Genomic DNA, 22,627 nt, shown 5'->3' with positions numbered 1-22,627 from the left:
TCAGTCGTCTTGTTTTAATTACTTCCAGACTTGGTTCACAGGTTACAGACCTAGGTCTTTTTTTAATTAATTAAGGTGAAAGAAAGAAAAATAAAGAAAACACTATTTTGTCTTTCTGTTAAATTTGGTGACTTGTGATTAAATAACTTCATGTCACCAGTCAAGAGACTCACTTTTCGCACACTATATAATTTCTATGCTATTTCACCATTCTGCCAAAGCTTTGTGTTTCTTGGCATCATCACTAACTAATGAAATGAATATCCTAGTCTGTCCTAGTCTATAATAGTGGGCAAGTCTAGATAACTCCTGTTTATATGAAGATACTCTCTGCTCCTGGTTATTATATTTTATTAGGATAATTCAACAACCGTTTTTCAGTAAAATACTTGCATTCAAATACCAGATGTAGTCCGGTAATATTCTCAGATGTTCTTAACATTTTTCTAGCATTCCAAATGTTTTCCCCTCTCACATGGTGTTTCGCTCATTCCTTCTCATAGATAAAAAGTGAGACAAAATGCAAAGTAACTAAAACAATAGGTCTGAAAGTAATTATGTTTTGCACATGCCTGTCTGTTTGGATAAGTCTTTCTTAGGAAACGATCATTTGATATTCAGCGGGGGTCTGGTATTTTATCGAAAAAACAAACTAGTTCCCAAAAATTCTTGACAAAAATGATTATGCTTCAGATTGTTGAAAGAAATTGCCATACATATTACATTGTTGCAAGGTGTGTTTCTCAAAAAAAATTCAGGCTCATGATTTTAAATAAAGTTTTTTGTTTTTTCTAGCTGTAGCTGAAAAATATCTAATTTTAATACAAATCCCCTCCCCACAAAGAATTTTAGATGGTCGGTCCCTCACGGTTCAAGGCACCATTTTGCTGTCTCAACATTTGAAAGGTTTACTGTGAAACAAACTGTAACATATAACATGGTTACCGACTCATGACTTGATCATATCTCACCGGTCATAATTTCCATGCCTTAATCAATATCAGGTGTGATTGACAGCCAGCTGATTGTGTGACTGAATGACCCATCACAGACTCTATACAATCAGCTCCGGGGCAGGGTGTCTACCCTGATGTTTATCTCAATAGACATGTGACATGCGGTACAGAGGGACAGGGGAGACAAATGACGGAATGAACTGACTGGCACTGACTTTATTAAACCGGAATAATAAATGAGTTGGCAGGTATGTTAGGATGTTGAAGCTGTAGTACATAGTGTTGGACATAAGAATTTGAAAATTATATTGTTTGAGGAATAAAATTCATGTCATAAAACTGAAATGAAGATTTTATTCTGGGCTTGTAGAAGCTAAACACTGACAAACATAAACTGTTTTTCTATTCATGCAGTAGATATACAAGAAGTTTCTTGTAAAGGCTATTTGAAAAAGGCTGAAGTATATATTACATACCAATGAGTGAGTGAGTGAGTGAGTGAGTGAGTTGGGTGAGTGAGTGAGTGAGTGAGTGAGTGAGTGAGTACATGGGAACTGTGTTGACTTTGCTTGTAAATTCACAAAAAGCTAATATTGTTCATTGATCGAGTATGATATGAAATCACACAGCAGACATTAGCTAGTGGTATTCTTGGTGGCTAGTCCTGTATATTAGCTAGTGGTATTCTTGGTGGCTAGTCCTGTACATTGGCTAGTGGTGATCTGGATGACTAGTCCTGTACATTGGCTAGTGGCATTTTGGATGGTTAGTCCTGTATATTGGCTAGTGGTGTTCTGGGCGGCTTGTCCTGTGCATTGGCTAGTGGTGTTCTGGGTGGCTAGTCCTGTACATTGGCTAGTGGTGTTCTGGGTGGCTTGTCCTGTACATTAGCTAGTGGTATTCTTGGTGGCTAGTCCTGTACATTAGCTAGTGGTGTTCTGGGTGGCTTGTCCTGTACATTGGCTAGTGGTGCACTGGGCGGCTTGTCCTGTACATTGGCTAGTGGCATTTTGGATGGTTAGTCCTGTATATTGGCTAGTGGTGTTCTGGGTGGCTAGTCCTGTATATTGGCTAGTGGCATTTTCGATGGTTAGTCCTGTACATTGGCTAGTGGTGTTCTGGGTGGCTTGTCCTGTACATTGGCTAGTGGTGTTCTTGGTGGCTAGTCCTGTATATTGGCTAGTGGTGTTCTGGGCGGCTTGTCCTGTACATTGGCTAGTGGCATTTTGGATGGTTAGTCCTGTATATTGGCTAGTGGTGTTCTGGGTGGCTAGTCCTGTATATTGGCTAGTGGTGTTCTGGGTGGCTAGTCCTGTATATTGGCTAGTGGTGTTCTGGGTGACTGGTCCTGTATATTGGCTAGTGGTGTTCTGGGTGGCTAGTCCTGTATATTGGCTAGTGGTGTTCTGGGTGGCTAGTCCTGTATATTGGCTAGTGGTGTTCTGGGCGGCTTGTCCTGTACATTGGCTAGTGGTGTTCTGGGCGGCTTGTCCTGTACATTGGCTAGTGGTGTTCTGGGTGGCTAGTCCTGTATATTGGCTAGTGGTGTTCTGGGCGGCTTGTCCTGTACATTGGCTAGTGGCATTTTGGATGGTTAGTCCTGTATATTGGCTAGTGGTGTTCTGGGTGGCTAGTCCTGTATATTGGCTAGTGGTGTTCTGGGCGACTTGTCCTGTACATTGGCTAGTGGTGATCTGGATGACTAGTCCTGTACATTGGCTAGTGGCATTTTGGATGGTTAGTCCTGTATATTGGCTAGTGGTGTTCTGGGTGGCTAGTCCTGTACACTGGCTAGTGGTGTTCTGGGTGGCTTGTCCTGTACATTGGCTAGTGGTGATCTGGATGACTAGTCCTGTACATTGGCTAGTGGCATTTTGGATGGTTAGTCCTGTATATTGGCTAGTGGCCTTCTTGATGTCTAGACCTGAACATTGGCTAGTGGTGTTCTGGGTGTTCTTGTCCTGTACATTAGCTAGTGGTGTTCTGGATGGCTAGCCCTGTACATTAGCTAGTGGTATTCTTGGTGGCTAGCCCTGTACATTAGCTAGTGGTATTCTTGGTGGCTAGTCCCGTACATTAGCTAGTGGTGTTCTGGGTGGCTTGCCCTGTACATTAGCTAGTGGTGTTCTTGTCCTGTACATTAACTAGTGGTGTTCTTGTCCTGTACATTGGCTAGTGGTGTTCTTGTCCTGTACATTAGCTAGTGGTGTTCTTGTCCTGTACATTAGCTAGTGGTATTCCTGGTGGCTAGTCCTGTACATTAGCTAGTGGTGTTCTTGTCCTGTACATTGGCTAGTGGTGTTCCTGTCCTGTACATTAGATAGTGGTGTTCTTGTCCTGTACATTAGCTAGTGGTGTTCTTGTCCCGTACATTAGCTAGTGGTGTTCTTGTCCCATACATTAGCTACATGTGTTCTTGTCCTGTACATTAGCTACAGGTGTTCTTGTCCTGTACATTAGATAGTGGTGTTCTTGTCCTGTACATTAGCTAGTGGTGTTCTTGTCCTGTACATTAGCTAGTGGTGACCTTGTCCTGTACATTAGATAGTGGTGTTCTTGTATTAGCTAGGGTTGTTCTTGTCCCATACATTAGCTACATGTGTTCTTGTCCTGTACATTAGCTAATGGTGACCTTGTCCTGTACATTAGCTAGTGGTGACCTTGTCCTGTACATTAGCTAGTGGTGCTCTTGTCCCGTACATTAGCTAGTGGTGTTCTTGTCCTGCACATTAGCTACAGGTGTTCTTGTCCTGTACATTAGCTAATGGTGACCTTGCCCTGTACATTAGCTAGTGGTATTCTTGTCCTGTACATTGGCTAGTGGTGTTCTTGTCCTGTAGATTAACTAGTGGTATTCTTCTCCTGTACATTAGCTTGTGGTTTTCTTGTCCTGTACACTAGCTAGTGGTGTTCTTGTCCTGTACATTAGCTAGTGGTGTTCTTGTCCTGTATATTAGCTAGTGGTGTTCTTGTCCTGTACTTTAGCTAGTGGTGTTCTTGTCCTGTACATTAGCTAGTGGTGTTCTTGTCCTGTACATTAGCTAGTGGTGTTCTTGTCCTGTACATTAGCTAGTGGTGTTCTTGTCCTGTACATTGGCTAGTGGTGTTCCTGTCCTGTACATTAGATAGTGGTGTTCTTGTCCTGTAAATTAGCTAGTGGTATTCTTGTCCTGTACATTAGCTAGTGGTGTTCTTGTCCTGCAAATTAGCTAGTGGTGTTCTTGTCCCGTACATTAGCTACAGGTGTTCTTGTCCTGTACATTAGCTAGTGGTGACCTTGTCCTGTACATTAGCTAGTGGTGTTCTTGTCCCGTACATAAGCTAGTGGTGTTCTTGTCCCATACATTAGCTAGTGGTGTTCTTGTCCCATACATTAGCTACATGTGTTCTTGTCCTGTACATTAGCTAATGGTGACCTTGTCCTGTACATTAGCTAGTGGTATTCTTGTATTAGCTAGTGGTGTTCTTGGTGGCTAGCCCTGTACATTAGCTAGTGGTATTCTTGGTGGCTAGTCCTGTACATTAGCTAGTGGTGTTCTTGTCCTGTACATTAGCCTGTGGTGTTCTGGGTGTTCTTGTCCTGTACATTGGCCTGTGGTGTTCTAGATGGCTAGTCCTGTACATTAGCATCTGCTGTTCTAGATGGCTAGTCCTGTACATTAGTTAGTGGTGTTCCTGTCCTGTACATTAGATAGTGGTGTTCTTGTTCTCTACATTAGCTAGTGGTGTTCTTGTCCCATTCATTAGCTAGTGGTGTTCTAGATGGCTAGTCCTGTACATTAGCATCGGCTGTTCTAGATGGCTAGTCCTGTAAATTAGCTAGTGGTGTTCCTGTCCTGTACATTAGCTAGTGGTGTTCCTGTCCTGTACATTAGCTAGTGGTGTTCTTGTCCTGTACATTAGCTAGTGGTGTTCTTGTCCTGTACATTAGCTAGTGGTGTTCTTGTCCTGTACATTAGCTAGTGGTGTTCTTGTCCTGTACATTAGCTAGTGGTGTTCTTGTTCTGTACATTAGCTAGTGGTGTTCCTGTCCTGTACATTAGCTAGTGGTGTTCTTGTCCCATACATTAACTAGTGGTGTTCTTGTCCTGTACATTAACTAGTGGTGTTCTTGTCCTATACATTAGCTAGTGGTGTTCTTGTCCTGTAAAATAGCTAGTGGTGTTCTTGTCCCATACATTAACTAGTGGTGTTCTTGTCCTGTACATTAGATAGTGGTGTTCTTGTCCTGTACATTAGCCAGTGGTGTTCTTGTCCTGTACATTAGCTAGTGGTGTTCTTGTCCTGTACATTAGCTAGTGGTGTTCTTGTCCTGTACATTAGCTAGTGGTGTTCTTGTCCTGTACATTAGCTAGTGGTGTTCTTGTCCTGTACATTAGCTAGTGGTGTTCTTGTCCCATACATTTACTAGTGGTGTTCTTGTCTTGTATATTAGCTAGTGGTGTTCTTGTCCTGTACATTAGCTAGTGGTGTTCTTGTCCCATACATTAACTAGTGGTGTTCTTGTCCTGTACATTAGATAGTGGTGTTCTTGTCCTGTACATTAGCTAGTGGTGTTCTTGTCCTGTAAAATAGGTAGTGTTGTTCTTGTCCTGTAAATTAGCTAGTGGTGTTCTTGTCCTGTACATTAGCTAGAGGGGTTCTTGTCCTGTACATTAACTAGTGGTGTTCTTGTCCTGTAAAATAGCTAGTGGTGTTCTTGTCCTGTAAATTAGCTAGTGGTGTTCTTGTCCTGTACATTAGCTAGTGGTGTTCTTGTCCTGTACATTAACTAGTGGTGTTCTTGTCCTGTAAAATAGCTAGTGGTGTTCTTGTCCTGTACATTAGCTAGTGGTGTTCTTGTCCTGCAAATTAGCTAATGGTGTTCTGCTTCTGTCACTAATAACTGGTACTGAATGCATTATTGTGAATTCAAATTAATTAATTCAACTAATTCAATTTTCTTGTCAATTCACCATTGTAATCAAGTAAACCTATTGTGTTCTGCAGTGATGCATGATGAGGCTCTATATAAGTCTACAATAAAGCCAATGATGGTTTGTTAAGTACATTTGACATTCATGAACAGTTTATCAACATTTCCAATGTCATTTTACATTAGCTATTAGCTAACATAGGAATATATGTTTTGATACACATATTGAAATTGAAATCTTCAATACTTAATCCAAAAGGGTAACAAACTCTGGAGACCATGCATGGATTTTCTCTAGCATGGTATCGCTGACACATTGTTATATGCGGAGTGAAACACCACTGACTCAGTCACTAACACCAGCTGTATACTCACGTGTGGGTTTAGTACTGTCTCCTGCAGCAGGCTTGACGTGGATCTTGGAGGCTCGGCTGGTGAGGGAGGGGACGGGGGACCTGGTGAGGGAGGGGACGGGGGACGTGGTGTACTTCGGGGACGGTGAGGTTTTCGACTCATTCTCCCCCTCGTCATCATCATAATCATCCCACAGGAATGTCTTCCTTGACTGTGAGACAAAGCAGCACGTACAGTATAAGGCTGCATACACTTCCAGGGAGTCCCATACCCCTCCCTTACATATAGGCAGTACCATTCCACCTCTAACATATAGGGAATCCCACAAATAATCATCTTTAAACACATAGGGATGAATCCATTTAATGTTTCCCCACATATGCAATAATCTGTTTCAATGTTTCTATGACATAACTGTTCTAAAACACAACATAAACATGCAAGAATCTATCTCTGACAAATATAAAATATGAACAATAAGCAACAAACTTCCTATCTAGATGATGCCCAGTAATGATGCCACCTCACTCATCATGCTACCTTACTCATCATCTTGCTGTGCTACCTCACTCATCATCTCCATGTGCTACCTCACTCATCATCTCACCATGCTACCTCACTTATCATCTCGCTGTGCTACCTCACTCATCATCTCACCATGCTACCTCACTCATCATCTCGCTGTGCTGCCTCACTCATCATCTCGCTGTGCTACCTTACACATCATCTCCATGTGCTACCTCACTCATCATCTCCATGTGCTACCTCACTCATTATCTCACCATGCTACCTCACTCATCATCTCGCTGTGCTGCCTCACTCATCATCTTGCTGTGCTACCCCACTCATCACCTCTCTGTGCTACCCCACTCATCACCTCTCTGTGCTACCTCTCTCATCACCTCTCTGTGCTACCTCACCCATCACCTCTCTGTGCTACCCCACTCATCACCTCTCTGTGCTACCCCACTCATCACCTCGCTGTGCTACCTCACTCATCACCTCGCTGTGCTACCCCACTCATCACCTCTCTGTGCTACCCCACTCATCACTTCGCTGTGCTACCCCACTCATCACCTCTCTGTGCTACCCCACTCATCACCTCTCTGTGCTACCCCACTCATCACCTCTCTGTGCTACCTCACTCATCACCTCGCTGAGCTACCCTTGTCATCACCTTTCTGTGCTACCCTTGTCATCACCTCGCTGTGCTACCCTTATCACCTCGTTATGCTACATCACCCCACCCGTGCTACTCCAGTTCCTCTCATTGTGTCCATGACAATCAATAGCACTGGGGCAAGAGGCAACACACACCAGTAAGACATATATTAAAAATGTACCTCTTAATTATGATGAGACGTCAATAGACAATGTAGGTGTAAGGATATTGATGACACTAGGCCTCACTGAAGTCAGTGCTATCTGTCAGAAGGACCAGTATTGTCCCAGATGTAATTTGTCCTCATGGATACTCTCAGAATGACATGCCGGATAAAATCAGTAATTGAGTAATACATAGTTAATGAGTGCTAATCCAAAATAACATATTCCAAGCTTTAATACCCAAGTCAATTGGGAATCAATAGTTAATCCTCACTTGTAACGATTTTCAACGTGGGACTCCATAAAGCTGCACCAAGGTAAACACATCACTGGAGCCAGGCACCCCTTTAAGTCTTTCAATATTCCATCATGAATATTTGAAGCAAATGACAAGCCTGACATTGATTTAGAAAACATTTTCTCCCTAATGTCATATTCTGAAGGCATTCTACTCCTTCTGCTCTTAATTACAGCTTTTGTTTGTTTGTTTGTTGTTTAACGCAACACTCAACAATAGTCCCGCTATATGACGGCGGTCTGTAAATAATCGAGTCTGGACCACACATTCCAGTGATTGACATCATGAGCATTGATCCGCGCAATTGGGATATGATGACATGCATCAACCAAGACAACGAGCCTGACCATTCGATCCCATTAGTTGCCTCTTACGCTAAGCATTGTCCCTTTTTATGGCATGCTTGAGTTGCAGAAGACCTATTCTACCCCTGATCTTCACGGGACTCATCACAGCTGGAGGTGTAGCATGGTGTTTCATGGGTTTATCTGGGACATAGGAGGTCTGAGTTTGATTCCTTGATTGATCCATCTTCTGATGAGTACTGACATTCTCTTTGAAGAGCTGCCAGATACACTCAAGGCAACATACAGTGGAGAGAAAATTAAACAAGAAAATTAAATGTGTTGAATTGTTTATGGATTGCAAGGTCCTGTGTGTGAGAGCAAGGTCCTGTGGAGAGTAAGATCATGTGGAGAATAAGGTCATGTTGAGAGCAAGGTCATGAGAAGAGCAAGGTCATGTGGACAGCAAGGTCATGTCAAGAGCAAAGTCATAAGGAGAACAAGGTCATGTGGAATGCAAGGTCATGTGGAGAGTAAGGTCATGTTGAGAGCAAGGTCATGAGGACAGCAAAGTCATGAGGAGAGCAAGGTCATGTTCAGAGCAAGGTCATATGAAGAGCAAGGTTATGTGGAGAGCAAGGTCATGTGGAGAGCAAGGTCATGTGGAGTGCAAGGTCATGTTGAAAGCAAGGTCATGTCAAGAGCAAGGTCATGTCAAGAGCAAGGTCATGTTAAGAGCAAGGTCATGAGGAGAGCAAGGTCATGTGGAGAGCATGGTCATGTGAAGAGCAAGGTCATGTGGACAGCAAGGTCATGTCAAGAGCAAAGTCATGAGGAGAGCAAGGTCATGTGGAATGCAAGGTCATGGGGAGAGTAAGGTCATGTGGAGAGCAAGGTCATGAGGACAGCAATGTCATGAGGAGAGCAAGGTCATGTTGATAGCAAGGTCATGTTGAGAGCAAGGTCATATGAAGAGCAAGGTTATGCGGAGAGCAAGGTCATGTGGAGTGCAAGGTCATGTTGAGAGCAAGGCCATGTTGAGAGCAAGGCCATGAAGAGAGCAAGGTCATGTGGAATGCAAGGTCATGTGGAGTGCAAGGTCATGTGGAGAGCAAGGTCATGTCAAGAGCAAGGTCATGTCAAGAGCAAAGTCATGTTAAGAGCAAGGTCATGAGGAGAGCAAGGTCATGTGGAGAGCATGGTCATGTGAAGAGCAAGGTCATGTGGAGAGCAAGGTCATGTTGAGAGCAAGGTGACGTAGAGAGCAAGGTCATGTAGAGAGCAAGGTCTTGAGGAGAGCAAGGTCATGTGGAGTGCAAGGTCATGTTGAGAGCAAGGTCATGTAGAGAGCAAGGTCATGAGGAGAGCAAAGTCATGAGAGCAAGGTCATGTGGAGAGTAAGGTCATGTGGAGAGCAAGGTCATGTAGAGAGCAATGTCACGGGGACAGCAAGGTCATGTGGAGTGCAAGGTCATAGTGAGAGCAAAGTCATGTAGAGAGCAAGGTCATGAGGAGAGCAAAGTCACGAGAGCAAGGTCATGTGGAGAGTAAGGTCATGTGGAGAGCAAGGTCACAGGGACAGCAAGGTCATTTAAGTGGAGAGCAAGGTCAAATGGAGAATAAGGTCATGTGGAGAGCAAGGTCATGTGGAGTGCAAGGTAATGTTGAGTGCAAGGTCATGTTGAGAGCAAGGTCATGTGAAGAGCAAGGTCATGTCAAGCGAAGTCATGAGGAGAGCAAGGCCATGAGGACAGCAAAGTCATGAGGAGAGCAAGGTCATGTTGATAGCAAGGTCATGTTGACAGCAAGGTCATATGAAGAGCAAGGTTATGTGGAGAGCAAGGTCATGTGGAGTGCAAGGTCATGTTGAGAGCAAGGTTATGTGAAGAGCAAGGTCATGTTGAGAGCAAGGTCATGTGGAGTGCAAGGTCATGTTGAGAGCAAGGTCATGTGGAGAGCAAGGTCATGTCAAGAGCAAGGTCATGTTAAGAGCAAGGCCATGAGGAGAGCAAGGTCATGTGGAGAGCATGGTTATGTGAAGGACAAGGTCATGTGGAGAGCAAGGTCATGTGGAGTGCATGGTCATGTTCAGAGCAAGGTCTTGAGGAGAGCAAGGTCATGTGGAATGCCAGGTCATGTGGAGAGTAAGGTCATGTGGAGAGCAAGGTCATGTTGAGAACAAGGTCATGTGGAGTGCAAGGTCATGTGGAGTGTAAGGTCATGTTGAGAGCAAGGTCATGTCAAGAGCAAGGTCATGTCAAGAGCGAAGTCATGAGGAGAGGAAGGCCATGAGGACAGCAAGGTCATTTGTGTGGAGAGCAAGGATAAGTGGAGAGTAAGGTCATGTGGAGAGCAAGGTCATGTAGAGAGCAAGGTCATTAATAGAGCAAGGTCATGAGGACAGCAAGGTCATTTGTGTGGAGAGCAAGGTCAAGTGGAGAACATACTGACCTCAGTCGATGACACAGACCGCTGACTCCCTGCCTCCATCTCCTCCTCATATGCACGGAGTCTCGCCTCCCACCCTGGGGGCAGGTGGCGTGGATCAGCTCTCGGCACCTGCAGCAACAGCATGGACATCGTGACATCAGTGGGCATTGTCAGATCAGAAAACTCAATTATCCAAACAAGTTCTCCCTATACAATTAAGCCACAATAAAATCCAAGTATCTTAGATAAATGATGTTCAACTATATGAGTCCATATGCAAATCTGATCTAGATTCTTATAGGTCTTCATAACAGGACTGCATATTGATCTAGAATAACTTACCCGTCTTGGTTTCCATGGTAACAGAGTTTGTTGGTCAGTGGCACGACCCTGTCCCAGAATTTTTCGTATCACAGAATTAGGGATGTAACCTGTTCAAGGACAGAAACTGTGTCTCATACATCAACCATGGTCAACCTTTTCCGACAGGGTCGTGGTATAAAACCTAACAAGGGACGCATACAAGCACATGTACCCTGTGTGATACTGCTACAACTTATAATGTATATTTAAACTTCAGTGCCCCTGATTCTTAAAGGAAGGATGCATGCTTTATTGAACCTGTAGAAATCTCTGCAATTAAATCTTTAAATGTTTGAGACCTGAGAACCCAAAGCTACCAGGATCTTCAAATGACCCAATGATGAGCGGAAGGCAGGCTGCTTGCCTGAGGATGAACCTGCAGAGACGTCTAATGTTGTCCTGTTTGACATTTGATTTCAACTGACTCCATTATTCAAAATAAAACCATCTGCTCGAGACAAGGGCGTTAACTGACTATAAAAGTCCAGTTTCCACCCTTGCCAAACTAGCCTGGAATTTCTTGGCTCGATGGTAGCGCCACCAGTGGCTATTATGAGATATGTCCCTTCTATGTCCATTCTATTGACCAATCAGATTCCATCGCTCATATCACTTGCATTTGTTTCATACAAAATGGTGTTGCCCAGTCAAGACGATCTGCTTGATAATCAAGATTTACATTGTAATAAAACGGGTCTTACCCCACGAAGTGCATCAAATCACACAAGCACCATGATTAAAAACATGAACGAATTTGCAAAATATCTGTCGACGCCCATTTTGCTACAAATGCTTTGCAAATGCTGTAGTTGACCAAAATCTGCATGTTGAAATCCATGTTATTTCCGAATCAGGTGTCTAGTTTGTTACGCGATTTTGATTGGACTATGCATAGACTCGTTAATCCAGCCAAGATGTTACTCCAGAATTGCAGCCTAGCTCGGCATGGGTCGAAACTGAACTTTTATAGTCAGTTAACTCCCTTGTCTTGGGAAGAGGAATAAAACTGCGTCTTATACATGTTCTACAATTATTTATCATTTGTGAAGTTTTATTTCAAAGTAAGACCTCATGACAGGTCTTCCTGTGTCATGAAGAATCCATCTCTACAATAGCCAACATCCAACACCTAAAACAAGAACGCCATCAGTCTCCCATGTAGAAAATATCCAGGCAGAAACATTCATTACAATGTACGTTATGGTCGACTCCATCTATCAAGTGGTGACTCACCGTCTGGGGCTATGATAGGCTTCCGTTCCAGCAGTTCTCTCTCCAGTGCCGTTAAGCCAAGATATGGGTCATACACCTGGATCACTGTGAACAGACCATTTACGTAATATGTAAGATATGATACATATTGGCCTTGTGACAGCACGGGTCACTTTACAAATTTTATCTCCTCCCAGAAATTCTCCTTCCTACTTCCCCATCCCAAGTTCTCTCTGAGGTCCTCACATCTCCCCTTCTAAATCTCCACATCTCCAAATCCTCTGCTAATGCTCTTGCCCCTCACTCAAAGCCTCTCCCCACCTCTACATTTACCACCTACCTCTAAGCCCAAGTCTCTAATCCACAAGACCTTCCACCTCTAGGCCCAAGTCTCTCCTACCAAACGCAAACCTATGTCTAGCCACGAATCTCTCCTCCAAGTCTCTTCTCCCGAAGGCCACACCTACATCTAGCCACGAATCTCTCCTCCATGTCTTTCCTCCCCAAGCCACACCTACATCTAGCCATGAATCTCTCCTCCATGTCTCTCCTCCCCAAGACGCACCTACATCTAGCCATGAATCTCTCCTCCTAGTCTCTACTCCCCAAGCCAAGCCTACATCTAGCCATAAATCTCTCCTCCTAGTCTCTACTCCCCAAGCCAAGCCTACATCTAGCCATGAATCTCTCCTCCATGTCTCTCCTCCCCAAGCCACACCTACATCTAGCCATGAATCTCTCCTCCCCAAGCCACACCTACATCTAGCCATGAATCTCTCCTCCCCAAGCCACACCTACATCTAGCCATGAATCTCTCCTCCATGTCTTTCCTCCCCAAGCCACACCTACATCTAGCCATGAATCTCTCCTCCGTGTCTCTCCTCCCCAAGCCACACCTACATCTAGCCATGAATCTCTCCTCCATGTCTCTCCTCCCCAAGCCACACCTACATCTAGCCATGAATCTCTCCTCCATGTCTCTCCTCCCCAAGCCACACCTGTATCTAGCCACGAATCTCTCCTCCATATCTCTCCTCCCCAAGCCACACCTACATCTAGCCACGAATCTCTCCTCCATGTCTCTCCTCCCCAAGACGCACCTACATCTAGCCATGAATCTCTCCATCAAGTCTCTCCCCAAGCCACAACTACATCTGGCCATGAATCTCTCCCCCGAGGCTCTCCTCCCCAAGCCACACCTACATCTAGCCATGAATCTCTCTTCCAAGTCTCTCCCCAAGCCACACCTACATCTAGCCATGAATCTCTCCTCCCCAAGCCACACCTGTATCTAGCCATGAATCTCTCCTCCTAGTCTTTTCTCCCCAAGCTTAACCTACATCTGGCCATGAATCTCTCCTCCAAGTCTCTCCCCAAGCCACACCTACATCTAGCCATGAATCTCTCCTCCCCAAACCACACCTGTATCCAGCCATGAATCTCTCCTCCTAGTCTCTTCTCCCCAAGCTACACCTACATTTGGCCATGAATCTCTCCTCCCCAAACCACACCTGTATCTAGCCATGAATCTCTCCTCCTAGTCTCTTCTCCACAAGCCACACCTACATCTAGCCATGAATCTCTCCTCCCCAAGCCACACCTGTATCTAGCCATGAATCTCTCCTCCTAGTCTCTTCTCCACAAGCCGTACCTACCCTTAGCCTCCTCATCCAGTTCCACCCCGATGCCTTCATCATCCTCTTCCCCCATCAGCTCCCCTATCCTCCTCATCCTCTTCCTCCCTGAATCCATGAAAGCTGCTGCAAAGACTGCGAGCGCTGGTTTATGTTGCCTCGGCTCATGCACTGACAGAGACTGCTGGTGGAGGATAGTTTCTGAGGACACCAATAAAATTTTCTGATTTGATAAATTCCTTAAAATATATCTCACTTAATCTTATTTCAAGTTAAGTTAGTTATTCTATTTGTAGTAAAAGTCAGTAACAGGTGTATTATCATAAAAGAAATATGAAAGTACCGCAGAGCACAATGTGTCTGTAAGAGAGTCTGCTTTAACAGTCTGCTTTCACAACATTTAAATGTTATGCATTAAAAATCAGCAGGAAAAGTTTCATCTGGATAAGGTCCACAATAGCCAAGACATCCGTTACAAAGTTTGATTCAGTAAACCCTCAACTCTTACAAGATTCACTGTCACAAAGTTCATGGTCACAAGGTTCATGGTCACAAGGTTCACTGTCACAAAGTTCACTGTCACAGAGTTCACTGTCACAAGGTTCATGGTCACAAGGTTCAAGGTCACAAGCTTCATGGTCACAAAGTTCACTGTCACAAGGTTCACGGTCACAAGGTTCACAAAGTTCACGGTCTCAAGGTTCACTGTCACAAGGTTCATGGTCACAAGGTTCACGGTCACAAGGTTCACTGTCACAAGGTTCATGGTCAAAAGGTTCACGGTCACAAAGTTCACTGTCACAAGGTTCACGGTCACAAGGTTCACAAGGTTCACGGTCACAAGATTCACTGTCACAAGGTTCACGGTCACAAGGTTCACAAAGTTCATGGTCACAAGGTTCACGGTCACAAAGTTCACTGTCACAACAAGGTTCACAGTCACAAGGTTCACAAAGTTCACTGTCACAAGGTTCACTGTCACAAGGTTCACGGTCACAAAGTTCACGGTCACAAGGTTCAAGGTCACAAGGTTCACTGTCACAAGGTTCACGGTCAAAAGGTTTAAGGTCACAAGGTTCACGGTCACAAGGTTCAAGGTCACAAGGTTCATGGTCACAAGGTTCAAGGTCACAAGGTTTAAGGTCACAAGGTTCACGGTCACAAGGTTCATTGTCACAGGGTTTAAGGTCACAAGGTTCACGGTCACAAGGTTCATGGTCACAAGGTTCAAGGTCACAAGGTTCACTGTCACAAGGTTCATGGTCACAAGGTTCACTGTCACAAGGTTCACTGTCACAAAGTTCAAGGTCACAAGGTTCACTGTCACAAGGTTCACTGTCACAAGGTTCACGGTCACAAGGTTCACTGTCACAAGGTTCACGGTCAAAAGGTTTAAGGTCACAAGGTTCACGGTCACAAGGTTCATGGTCACACTGTCACAGTTAAAGGGGTTCATGCTATGCATGAAGATCTCACAGGTTGTTTCACTGTTTCAGGTTCAATGGGTGATGTCAGCCTGTATGGAACACATGGTCGGGTGTCTTGGCTTGTAAGTTTGTACCCAACACAGCTCATGAAGTCAGCCTATATGGAACACATGGTCGGGTGTCTTGGCTTGTCAGTTTGTACCCAACACAGCTCATGAAGTCAGCCTGTATGGAACACATGGTCGGGTGTCTTGGCTTGTCAGTTTTTACCCAACACAGCTCATGAAGTCAGCCCAACTTCATGAGCTGTGTCGAGTACAAACTGACAAGCCAAGACACCCGACCATGTGTTCCATACAGGCTGACTTCATGAGCTGTGTCGGGTACAAACTTACAAGCCAGCAATCCGACCATGTGAGCCATACAGGCTGACTTCATGAGCTGTGTTGGGTACAAACTGACAAGCCAAGACACCCGACCATGTGTTCCATACAGGCTGACTTCATGAGCTGTGTTGGGTACAAACTGACAAGCCAAGACACCCGACCATGTGTTCCATACAGGCGAACTTCATGAGCTGTGTTGGGTACAAACTGACAAGCCAAGACACCCGACCATGTGTTCCATACAGGCTGACTTCATGAGCTGTGTTGGGTACAAACTGACAAGCCAACAACCTGACCATGTGTTTCATACAGGCGGACTTCAAGAGCTGTGTCGGGTACAAACTGACAAGCCAAGACGCCCGACCATGTGTTCCATACAGGCGGACTTCATGAGCTGTGTCGGGTATAAACTCACAAGCCAAGACACCCGACCATGTGTTCCATACAGGCGAACTTCATGAGCTGTGTTGGGTACAAACTGACAAGCCAAGACACCCGACCATGTGTTCCATACAGGCGAACTTCATGAGCTGTGTTGGGTACAAACTGACAAGCCAAGACACCCAACCATGTGTTCCATACAGGCTGACTTCATGAGCTGTGTCGGGTACAAACTGACAAGCCAAGACACCCAACCATGTGTTCCATACAGGCGAACTTCATGAGCTGTGTTGGGTACAAACTGACAAGCCAAGACACCAGACCATGTGTTCCATACAGGCGAACTTCATGAGCTGTGTTGGGTACAAACTGACAAGCCAAGACACCCAACCATGTGTTCCATACAGGCTGACTTCATGAGCTGTGTCGGGTACAAACTGACAAGCCAAGACACCCAACCATGTGTTCCATACAGGCGAACTTCATGAGCTGTGTTGGGTACAAACTGACAAGCCAAGACACCAGACCATGTGTTCCATACAGGCTGACACTTCAGACAAACACAGGCTGCTGGGGGCACTCTACTCGGGAATCCCCAGGGGATTGAAGCAGTCTATTGTTCAGTTGAACCCCCTGGTTTGAACCTCAACATGGATGCAATGTGTGAAAGCCCTGACTAGTTTCTTAACATTGCTTCCCCTGTGGACGCAGCCAGGGTAGAACCAGCCTCCAGGAACCCATGCTTGTATGGAGCGACTTGTTGGATCGGATTGTCAGGCTTCCTGATTGTGTGAGATTGTGTATCATTGTACTCTGATGGTGCGACATGTTGTTCATAATATCAATATCTAGTTTGTCAAGTCAAGACTTGATCCCAGGTTGCCACTGTATAGACAGTATGGTGCTACATCACGCCATGCTCCACCGGTGTTGTGATATCCCATTACTGTAGCAGCATGGCAGACTCACCCAGACCACCATGCTCCATGGGTGTTGTGATATCCCATTACTGTAGCAGCATGGCAGACTCACCCAGACCACCATGCTCCACCAGTGTTGTGATATCCCATTACTGTAGCAGCATGGCAGACTCACCCAGACCACCATGGAACATGAAAGCGCCATTTATCAGTCCTGTTTATTTAATCCATCTTCCAAGGACTATAGCCCTTCATTATGTACCGGTTTGTCAAGAGACATGAATGAGGTCGGCCCTCATTACAATTAATCAATACATGCATGGTTAATCTTGTCATCAAGGCACGTGGACATTATAGCTGCCAGAAGCTGACTAACTTGCAGAACTTGCTGTACAGATACAATACAAGCACAATACAGGCACACTACAGACACACCACAGACACAACACAGACACAACACAGACACAACACAGACACAACACAGGGACCACACAGACAAACAGAAACACCACTGGAACAACACATGCACACTACAGGCACACCAGACACAACTCAGACACAATGTAGGCACAACACAGGCACAACACAGGCACACCACAGACACAACACAGGCACACCACAGACACAACACAGGCACACAACAGACACAACACAGACACACCAGACACACCACAGACACAACAGAAGCACACAACAGACTGAACTCAGACAAACAGAAACACCACTGGAACAACACATACACACTACAGGCACACCACAGACACACCACAGGCACAGCACAGACACAACACAGGCACACCACAGGCACAACACAGACACAACACAGGCACACCACAGTCACAACAGAGACACACCACAGTCCCACCTAAGACACAACATAGACACACCAGACACACCAGACAACAGAGACACACCAAAAACACACCACAGACACAAGACAGGCACAACACAGACACAAGGCAGGCACAACACAGACACACCACAGACACAAGGCAGGCACACCACAGACACACCACAGACACAAGGCAGACACACCACAGACACACCACAGACACACCGCAGACACAAGGCAGGCACAACACAGACACACCACAGACACAAGGCAGACACAACACAGACACACCACAGACACAAGACAGACACAAGGCAGGCACAACACAGACACACCACAGACACAAGGCAGACACACCACAGACACACCACAGACACAAGGCAGACACACCATAGACACAAGGCAGGCACACCACAGACACACCACAGACACAAGGCAGACACACCACAGACACACCACAGACACAAGGCAGACACACCATAGACACAAGGCAGACACCCCACAGACACACCACAGACACAAGGCAGACACACCACAGACACACCACAGACACAAGGCAGGCACAATGCCAGTCAAGATGCAGCCTGACACTCCACAACTCGTCCTGTCCCAGTGGAGACATAACACAGATTCAGATAGAAGTGCTTGCATGACAAGTAGCATCTGGGAGTTCGGGGTTTAATTACTCTGCTGTGTTGTGTGTTCTTAATTACTCAAGTCCATATTAGTCTAAGAAGTTAAGTGGGTCCAACACGATATTGCTGTCGATAGCTATTTCTCTGATTTCCAATCTGACTTTTTTAAACCGTGTTTGATTTGATAGAAATGTCAACTGAATTATGAGATCAACAACATAGAAAGTGTAGAGTGAGATTTGACAATCCTAACTCACCTGTGAAGGGAGATTTGAACAATATTTTAAAGTAGCATGGGTGCCTAAACCCCTGACATGTGAAACAATGCCATGTAAATAGTCAGAAATATAGAATTTTTCAAATCTTGTTTTAATTAAACCAAAATGGATACACATTTGATAAATGTTGTTACATGTTGAATTTTCCAATGTTGAATGTTGTTACATGCTAAATGTTGAACATTGTTACATGCTAAGTATTGAATGTTGTTACATGCTAAATGTTGAATGTTGTTGCATACCAAATGTTGAATGTTGTTGCATACCAAATGTTGAATGTTGTTACATGCTATATGTTGAATGTTGTTGCATACCAAATGTTGAATGTTGTTACATGCTAAATGTTGAATGTTGTTGCATACCAAATGTTGAATGTTGTTACATGCTAAATGTTGAATGTTGTTGCATACCAAATGTTGAATGTTGTTACATGCTAAATGTTGAATGTTGTTATGAAGCTACATGAAGGTGTATAAGTATACCAGTGTAACATGTTTTGTATAAAACAACGAAATAGTTGTGTTTTTGTGCACTAATCAGATCAAATTCAACTCAAAAACAGAAGCCACATTATTGTTATTATGTACAGATTAAAATACAAATTGCAGCAAAGAGGGTCTGGGTTATCCCGGCACAGTCAGGCTGGTTAGGCTCATCATCAGCTCAGGGTCCTTGCCCCCTCTACACACAGCCTAGACAGCAAAAGGGACTTTTTCCAGGCAGCACTGCCCAGTCAAACCCACTCAGAACTTTTTGGAGAATGTGAAGACTCCCTAACACTGCAGCCTTCTGCATTACCCAGATTGTCAGAAGGGCTGTATTCCTGGTAGCAAACCTAAGTACTCTCCCAATGTCACTCAACAGATTTGGAGGTACCAAACCAAAGGCACCGAGAACAATGGGGAGTTGGACAACTTGGTACTTGGGATGCAAGTGTGACATCTCGAAAGCAATGGACCTGTGTGTTGAAACCACAAGCATGGCAAAGATGGTACTAAAATGATCGAGCTACTCCATCATGTTGCTTACGATACTGTGTTTATGCCAAAGCTGGGCATCCACTGACAATGTGTTGGACAGTCTCATTTAATTCATAACATCATCTACATTTCATGTTTACATTTTGATGCGAAATCACACACTGACGGTTTTGAGTGGGAAGTGACTGAGCAGCAAACAGAAAGCCTTCTGTTTCACTTTTCAGGCCAGCCGACTTCATCCAATGGAAGGCCTCTACAGGGTTGCTGATCTTCTCAACACACTGCACATAAACTCGATGATCGTTCAGATAGTCTGGGCCAATTTGATATGCCACATCGCTAGGTGGACACACATTTCTGTACTGTCCTGGGACACCGTTACTAGAGACCTAACCCAGCAGAGACAGGTCAGGAATCTCACATACTGAGGAATTAAAAACAGGTTCCAATATTATTATAACTTTTCCATGAATTTACCCATTAAAAATATTAAAAAAAGTATTATATAAATTTCCCACGAGACTGCCATATGATATGATGTCACAATCCAAATATGACCCTCATACCGAAGTGTATCACTTTCATCTACGTAGACGATACTTACATGCTCCTAATACAGGATATTTACCATCCCCAAACGCCCTCACGTGATAACCTCTATCCCCTTCTTTCAAATTATTGACTTTGGTTACAATATTTTCTCGAGTAATTAGTTCCAGGTCAGTTTATATAACCTCTGGCTTAATTAAAATAATGACTGAACTGTTTGACTTTCAGCCTTGACATGTCTCCATTGAGGCACTATCTAACCCATCAAGTAAGAAAGAGAAACTAGCACCAGGTCATGTGATATTTGACCAACTAAATATTTTCTGATTAGACGATTTTCTTATTTGAAGGACTGTTAATGGATCCACATTAATATTTGGGGTTAACATCCACGAGCAGACAGCGAGAAGGATGATGCCCGCCTCACCCTCTTTTATAACATTAATGCAGAGGGGAGAGTACAAAATGTTCTCCAAACTACAAAGTCGACTTAGATTTGAAATTGTTCTTAAACTCTTTTGAAATGAAACCATTATGACGTCACATTGTTACATTTGATTCTGAGGAATTCACTGGCCATTCTGATTGTGTAGCTTGTGCAAGTAAACCTGACACAACTATAGGTCATTATGCATATTGTAGTTAATGATCTATCAACCATAACAAGGTTATGTTGGAGACATCTCCCAAATCTGTTGATTCTCATGATTTCTCTATAAGCAAATAAGGGTTAAGAGGTAAAACGTGAATATGAAGGGGTGAGAATCACTCAAAGTATAAACATTGTATCCAACCAATACTGACCATCATCATCATCATCATCATCATCATCATCATCATCATCATCATCATCATCATCATCATCATATGAAGCATGGAAGGAACAATTGTTTCCCAGAGTTTGACAATTTGAAATGATATTAGTATGTTCTAAAAATATGGAAAAGGTCAAATGAAAATAAATGACGATCATGCTCCTAAATATATTTAAATAAATTAATGGTAATTAAGTAATCACCTTTATTTATAATATAAATGTTGGTATAACCTATATCCAACTAGGGCCTAACTTCACAAGACAATGTCCCTGTATGAGTAATGATACCCACAATGATGTTATGATATACGTAGATGAAAGTATTTTCTATATAGATGTGAGAGGTATCATCTACGTAGATGATATATTTTTTTTAGAATGTGTGCTTCCATTCCTTCATCTTATACACAATACCCCAATATAGCCGTTGTGTATTAAAGGATCTACTTTCCCTCAACTCATTTGTCATTATAAAGGAAATATACAAAGGTCAGATCAATATTAACACAAATTCGACTAAATTCTTCCTAAACAAAGACGCATATGACATAAAAATATTGCCTATTAAAATAAAAATATTGCCTCGGTCTTTTCAACTGCCCTCCTTTGTCGGGCAGTTAATGGAAGACCTCGGGCTTCTGCAAATGATAATGCCCTGAAAAATAGCGTTACCCTTATTGTAACACAGTCACCAGATAGAACACTCCATTCATTGATCAGACTTTTCCTTAAACAATAATATTACAAAGAAAAGGTTTGAATGATGTTTGGATGAGCATTGAGAAGCATTATATTTTAAAATAAACAATGACTTTTCCATGAATTCAACAGATAGAGCAGCTGTAAGATAAGAAACACCATGTCCATTCACCACTGCACGTCAGTGACTGGACTGACACCAAAGACCTGACAATACTGAGAAGCTACAGCATTTCGAACTATCTTTTAAACTGTTAAAGGACAATATGTAATAGACAGCTGTATACAAATGCCAGCAACATTGTATAAAATACCTGATTGTATCAGTAATCCAAACTGAACAGAGTGAACGGCAGCTCCATTGAATCACGTGAATGTATCAATACTCCATCTACACAGGTAAGTACGCCGGTTGTAATCTGCTGCTTTACCATTCCAGCAGCATCCTAGTCAACGGCCGTCACAACATCAGCACCACCAACAAAACAGTCTCAATCAATACATCCCATCATCACGTCACAGTGCACAGAAACCTTCAACAATCCACCATGTTTACTTTTTAATTATTTAGCAAATAAGTGTTTGTGATTACCAGGGTAACCAGCGACGCAGGCGCAGCGATGAGCAGTGATCAATAGCGAGATCTACAACCATTACCGCCATGTCTCAGGTGGACATTATGAGATATAACACCCAGGCAGTAGGCACAGATATTGGCCACAGTCATGATGTTGGTGACACTTGGTGTGAAGATAACAGACCTATATTGGAATTGCTACAAACGGCAGCAGTTTAATCAATACAAATCTATACGAGCATCACATCACATGCCGCTATGGCTTAATTATCACCAGCGCCACTGAAGCCGTATTAAACGTGGACAAGTTGAGATTGCACATAATTTGTTTCCATTTTATTGATGGAGTTTGAGTTCTGTGGCAGGTCATATTG

The 22,627-nt window shown here is 43.8% G+C and overlaps 3 protein-coding genes across 3 annotated transcripts in view; all 3 read right to left on the bottom strand.

Moving 5' to 3' along the window:
• Positions 1–6,523, bottom strand: part of LOC139463680 (uncharacterized) — a 28,233-nt gene extending 21,710 nt beyond the window's left edge. The window contains exon 1 of the mRNA XM_071244937.1: positions 6,247–6,523. Within this exon, the coding sequence (XP_071101038.1) occupies positions 6,247–6,523 (277 nt within the window). The remainder of the gene's footprint in view (positions 1–6,246) is intronic.
• Positions 6,524–10,563: 4,040 nt separating this feature from the next.
• Positions 10,564–22,207, bottom strand: LOC139463679 (uncharacterized). Its single transcript, XM_071244936.1, has 5 exons — positions 21,991–22,207; positions 13,794–13,973; positions 12,160–12,243; positions 10,906–10,994; positions 10,564–10,692 (listed from the first exon to the last, which is right to left on the bottom strand). The coding sequence occupies exons 2-5, from the start codon at positions 13,888–13,890 to the stop codon at positions 10,564–10,566; spliced, it is 399 nt and encodes a 132-aa protein (XP_071101037.1). The 5' UTR covers positions 13,891–13,973; positions 21,991–22,207.
• On the bottom strand, positions 14,245–15,228 carry LOC139463678 (uncharacterized protein slr1819-like). Its single transcript, XM_071244935.1, has one exon. The coding sequence runs from the start codon at positions 15,226–15,228 to the stop codon at positions 14,245–14,247; it is 984 nt and encodes a 327-aa protein (XP_071101036.1).
• Positions 22,208–22,627: the final 420 nt, after the last annotated feature.

This window comes from Haliotis cracherodii, unplaced genomic scaffold, assembly GCF_022045235.1.
Source record: "Haliotis cracherodii isolate W230 unplaced genomic scaffold, xgHalCrac1.p SCAF_16, whole genome shotgun sequence".
NCBI lineage: Eukaryota > Metazoa > Mollusca > Gastropoda > Lepetellida > Haliotidae > Haliotis > Haliotis cracherodii.
Note: the sequence above shows the minus strand (reverse complement) of the source record. Positions and strands in the feature narration are given on the sequence as shown.

Excerpts from the sequence above, each read along its gene's own strand:
- LOC139463679 (XM_071244936.1), bottom strand. The coding sequence starts at position 13,890 with ATGGATTCAGGGAGGAAGAGGATGAGGAGGATAGGGGAGCTGATGGGG. Across the intron at positions 12,244-13,793 it reads ACTGGATGAGGAGGCTAAGG|TGATCCAGGTGTATGACCCA; the intron begins GTAGGTACGGCT and ends GTCTGTTCACAG. Across the intron at positions 10,995-12,159 it reads GCCTATCATAGCCCCAGACG|GTTACATCCCTAATTCTGTG; the intron begins GTGAGTCACCAC and ends GTCCTTGAACAG.
- LOC139463678 (XM_071244935.1), bottom strand. The coding sequence starts at position 15,228 with ATGAACCCCTTTAACTGTGACAGTGTGACCATGAACCTTGTGACCGTG.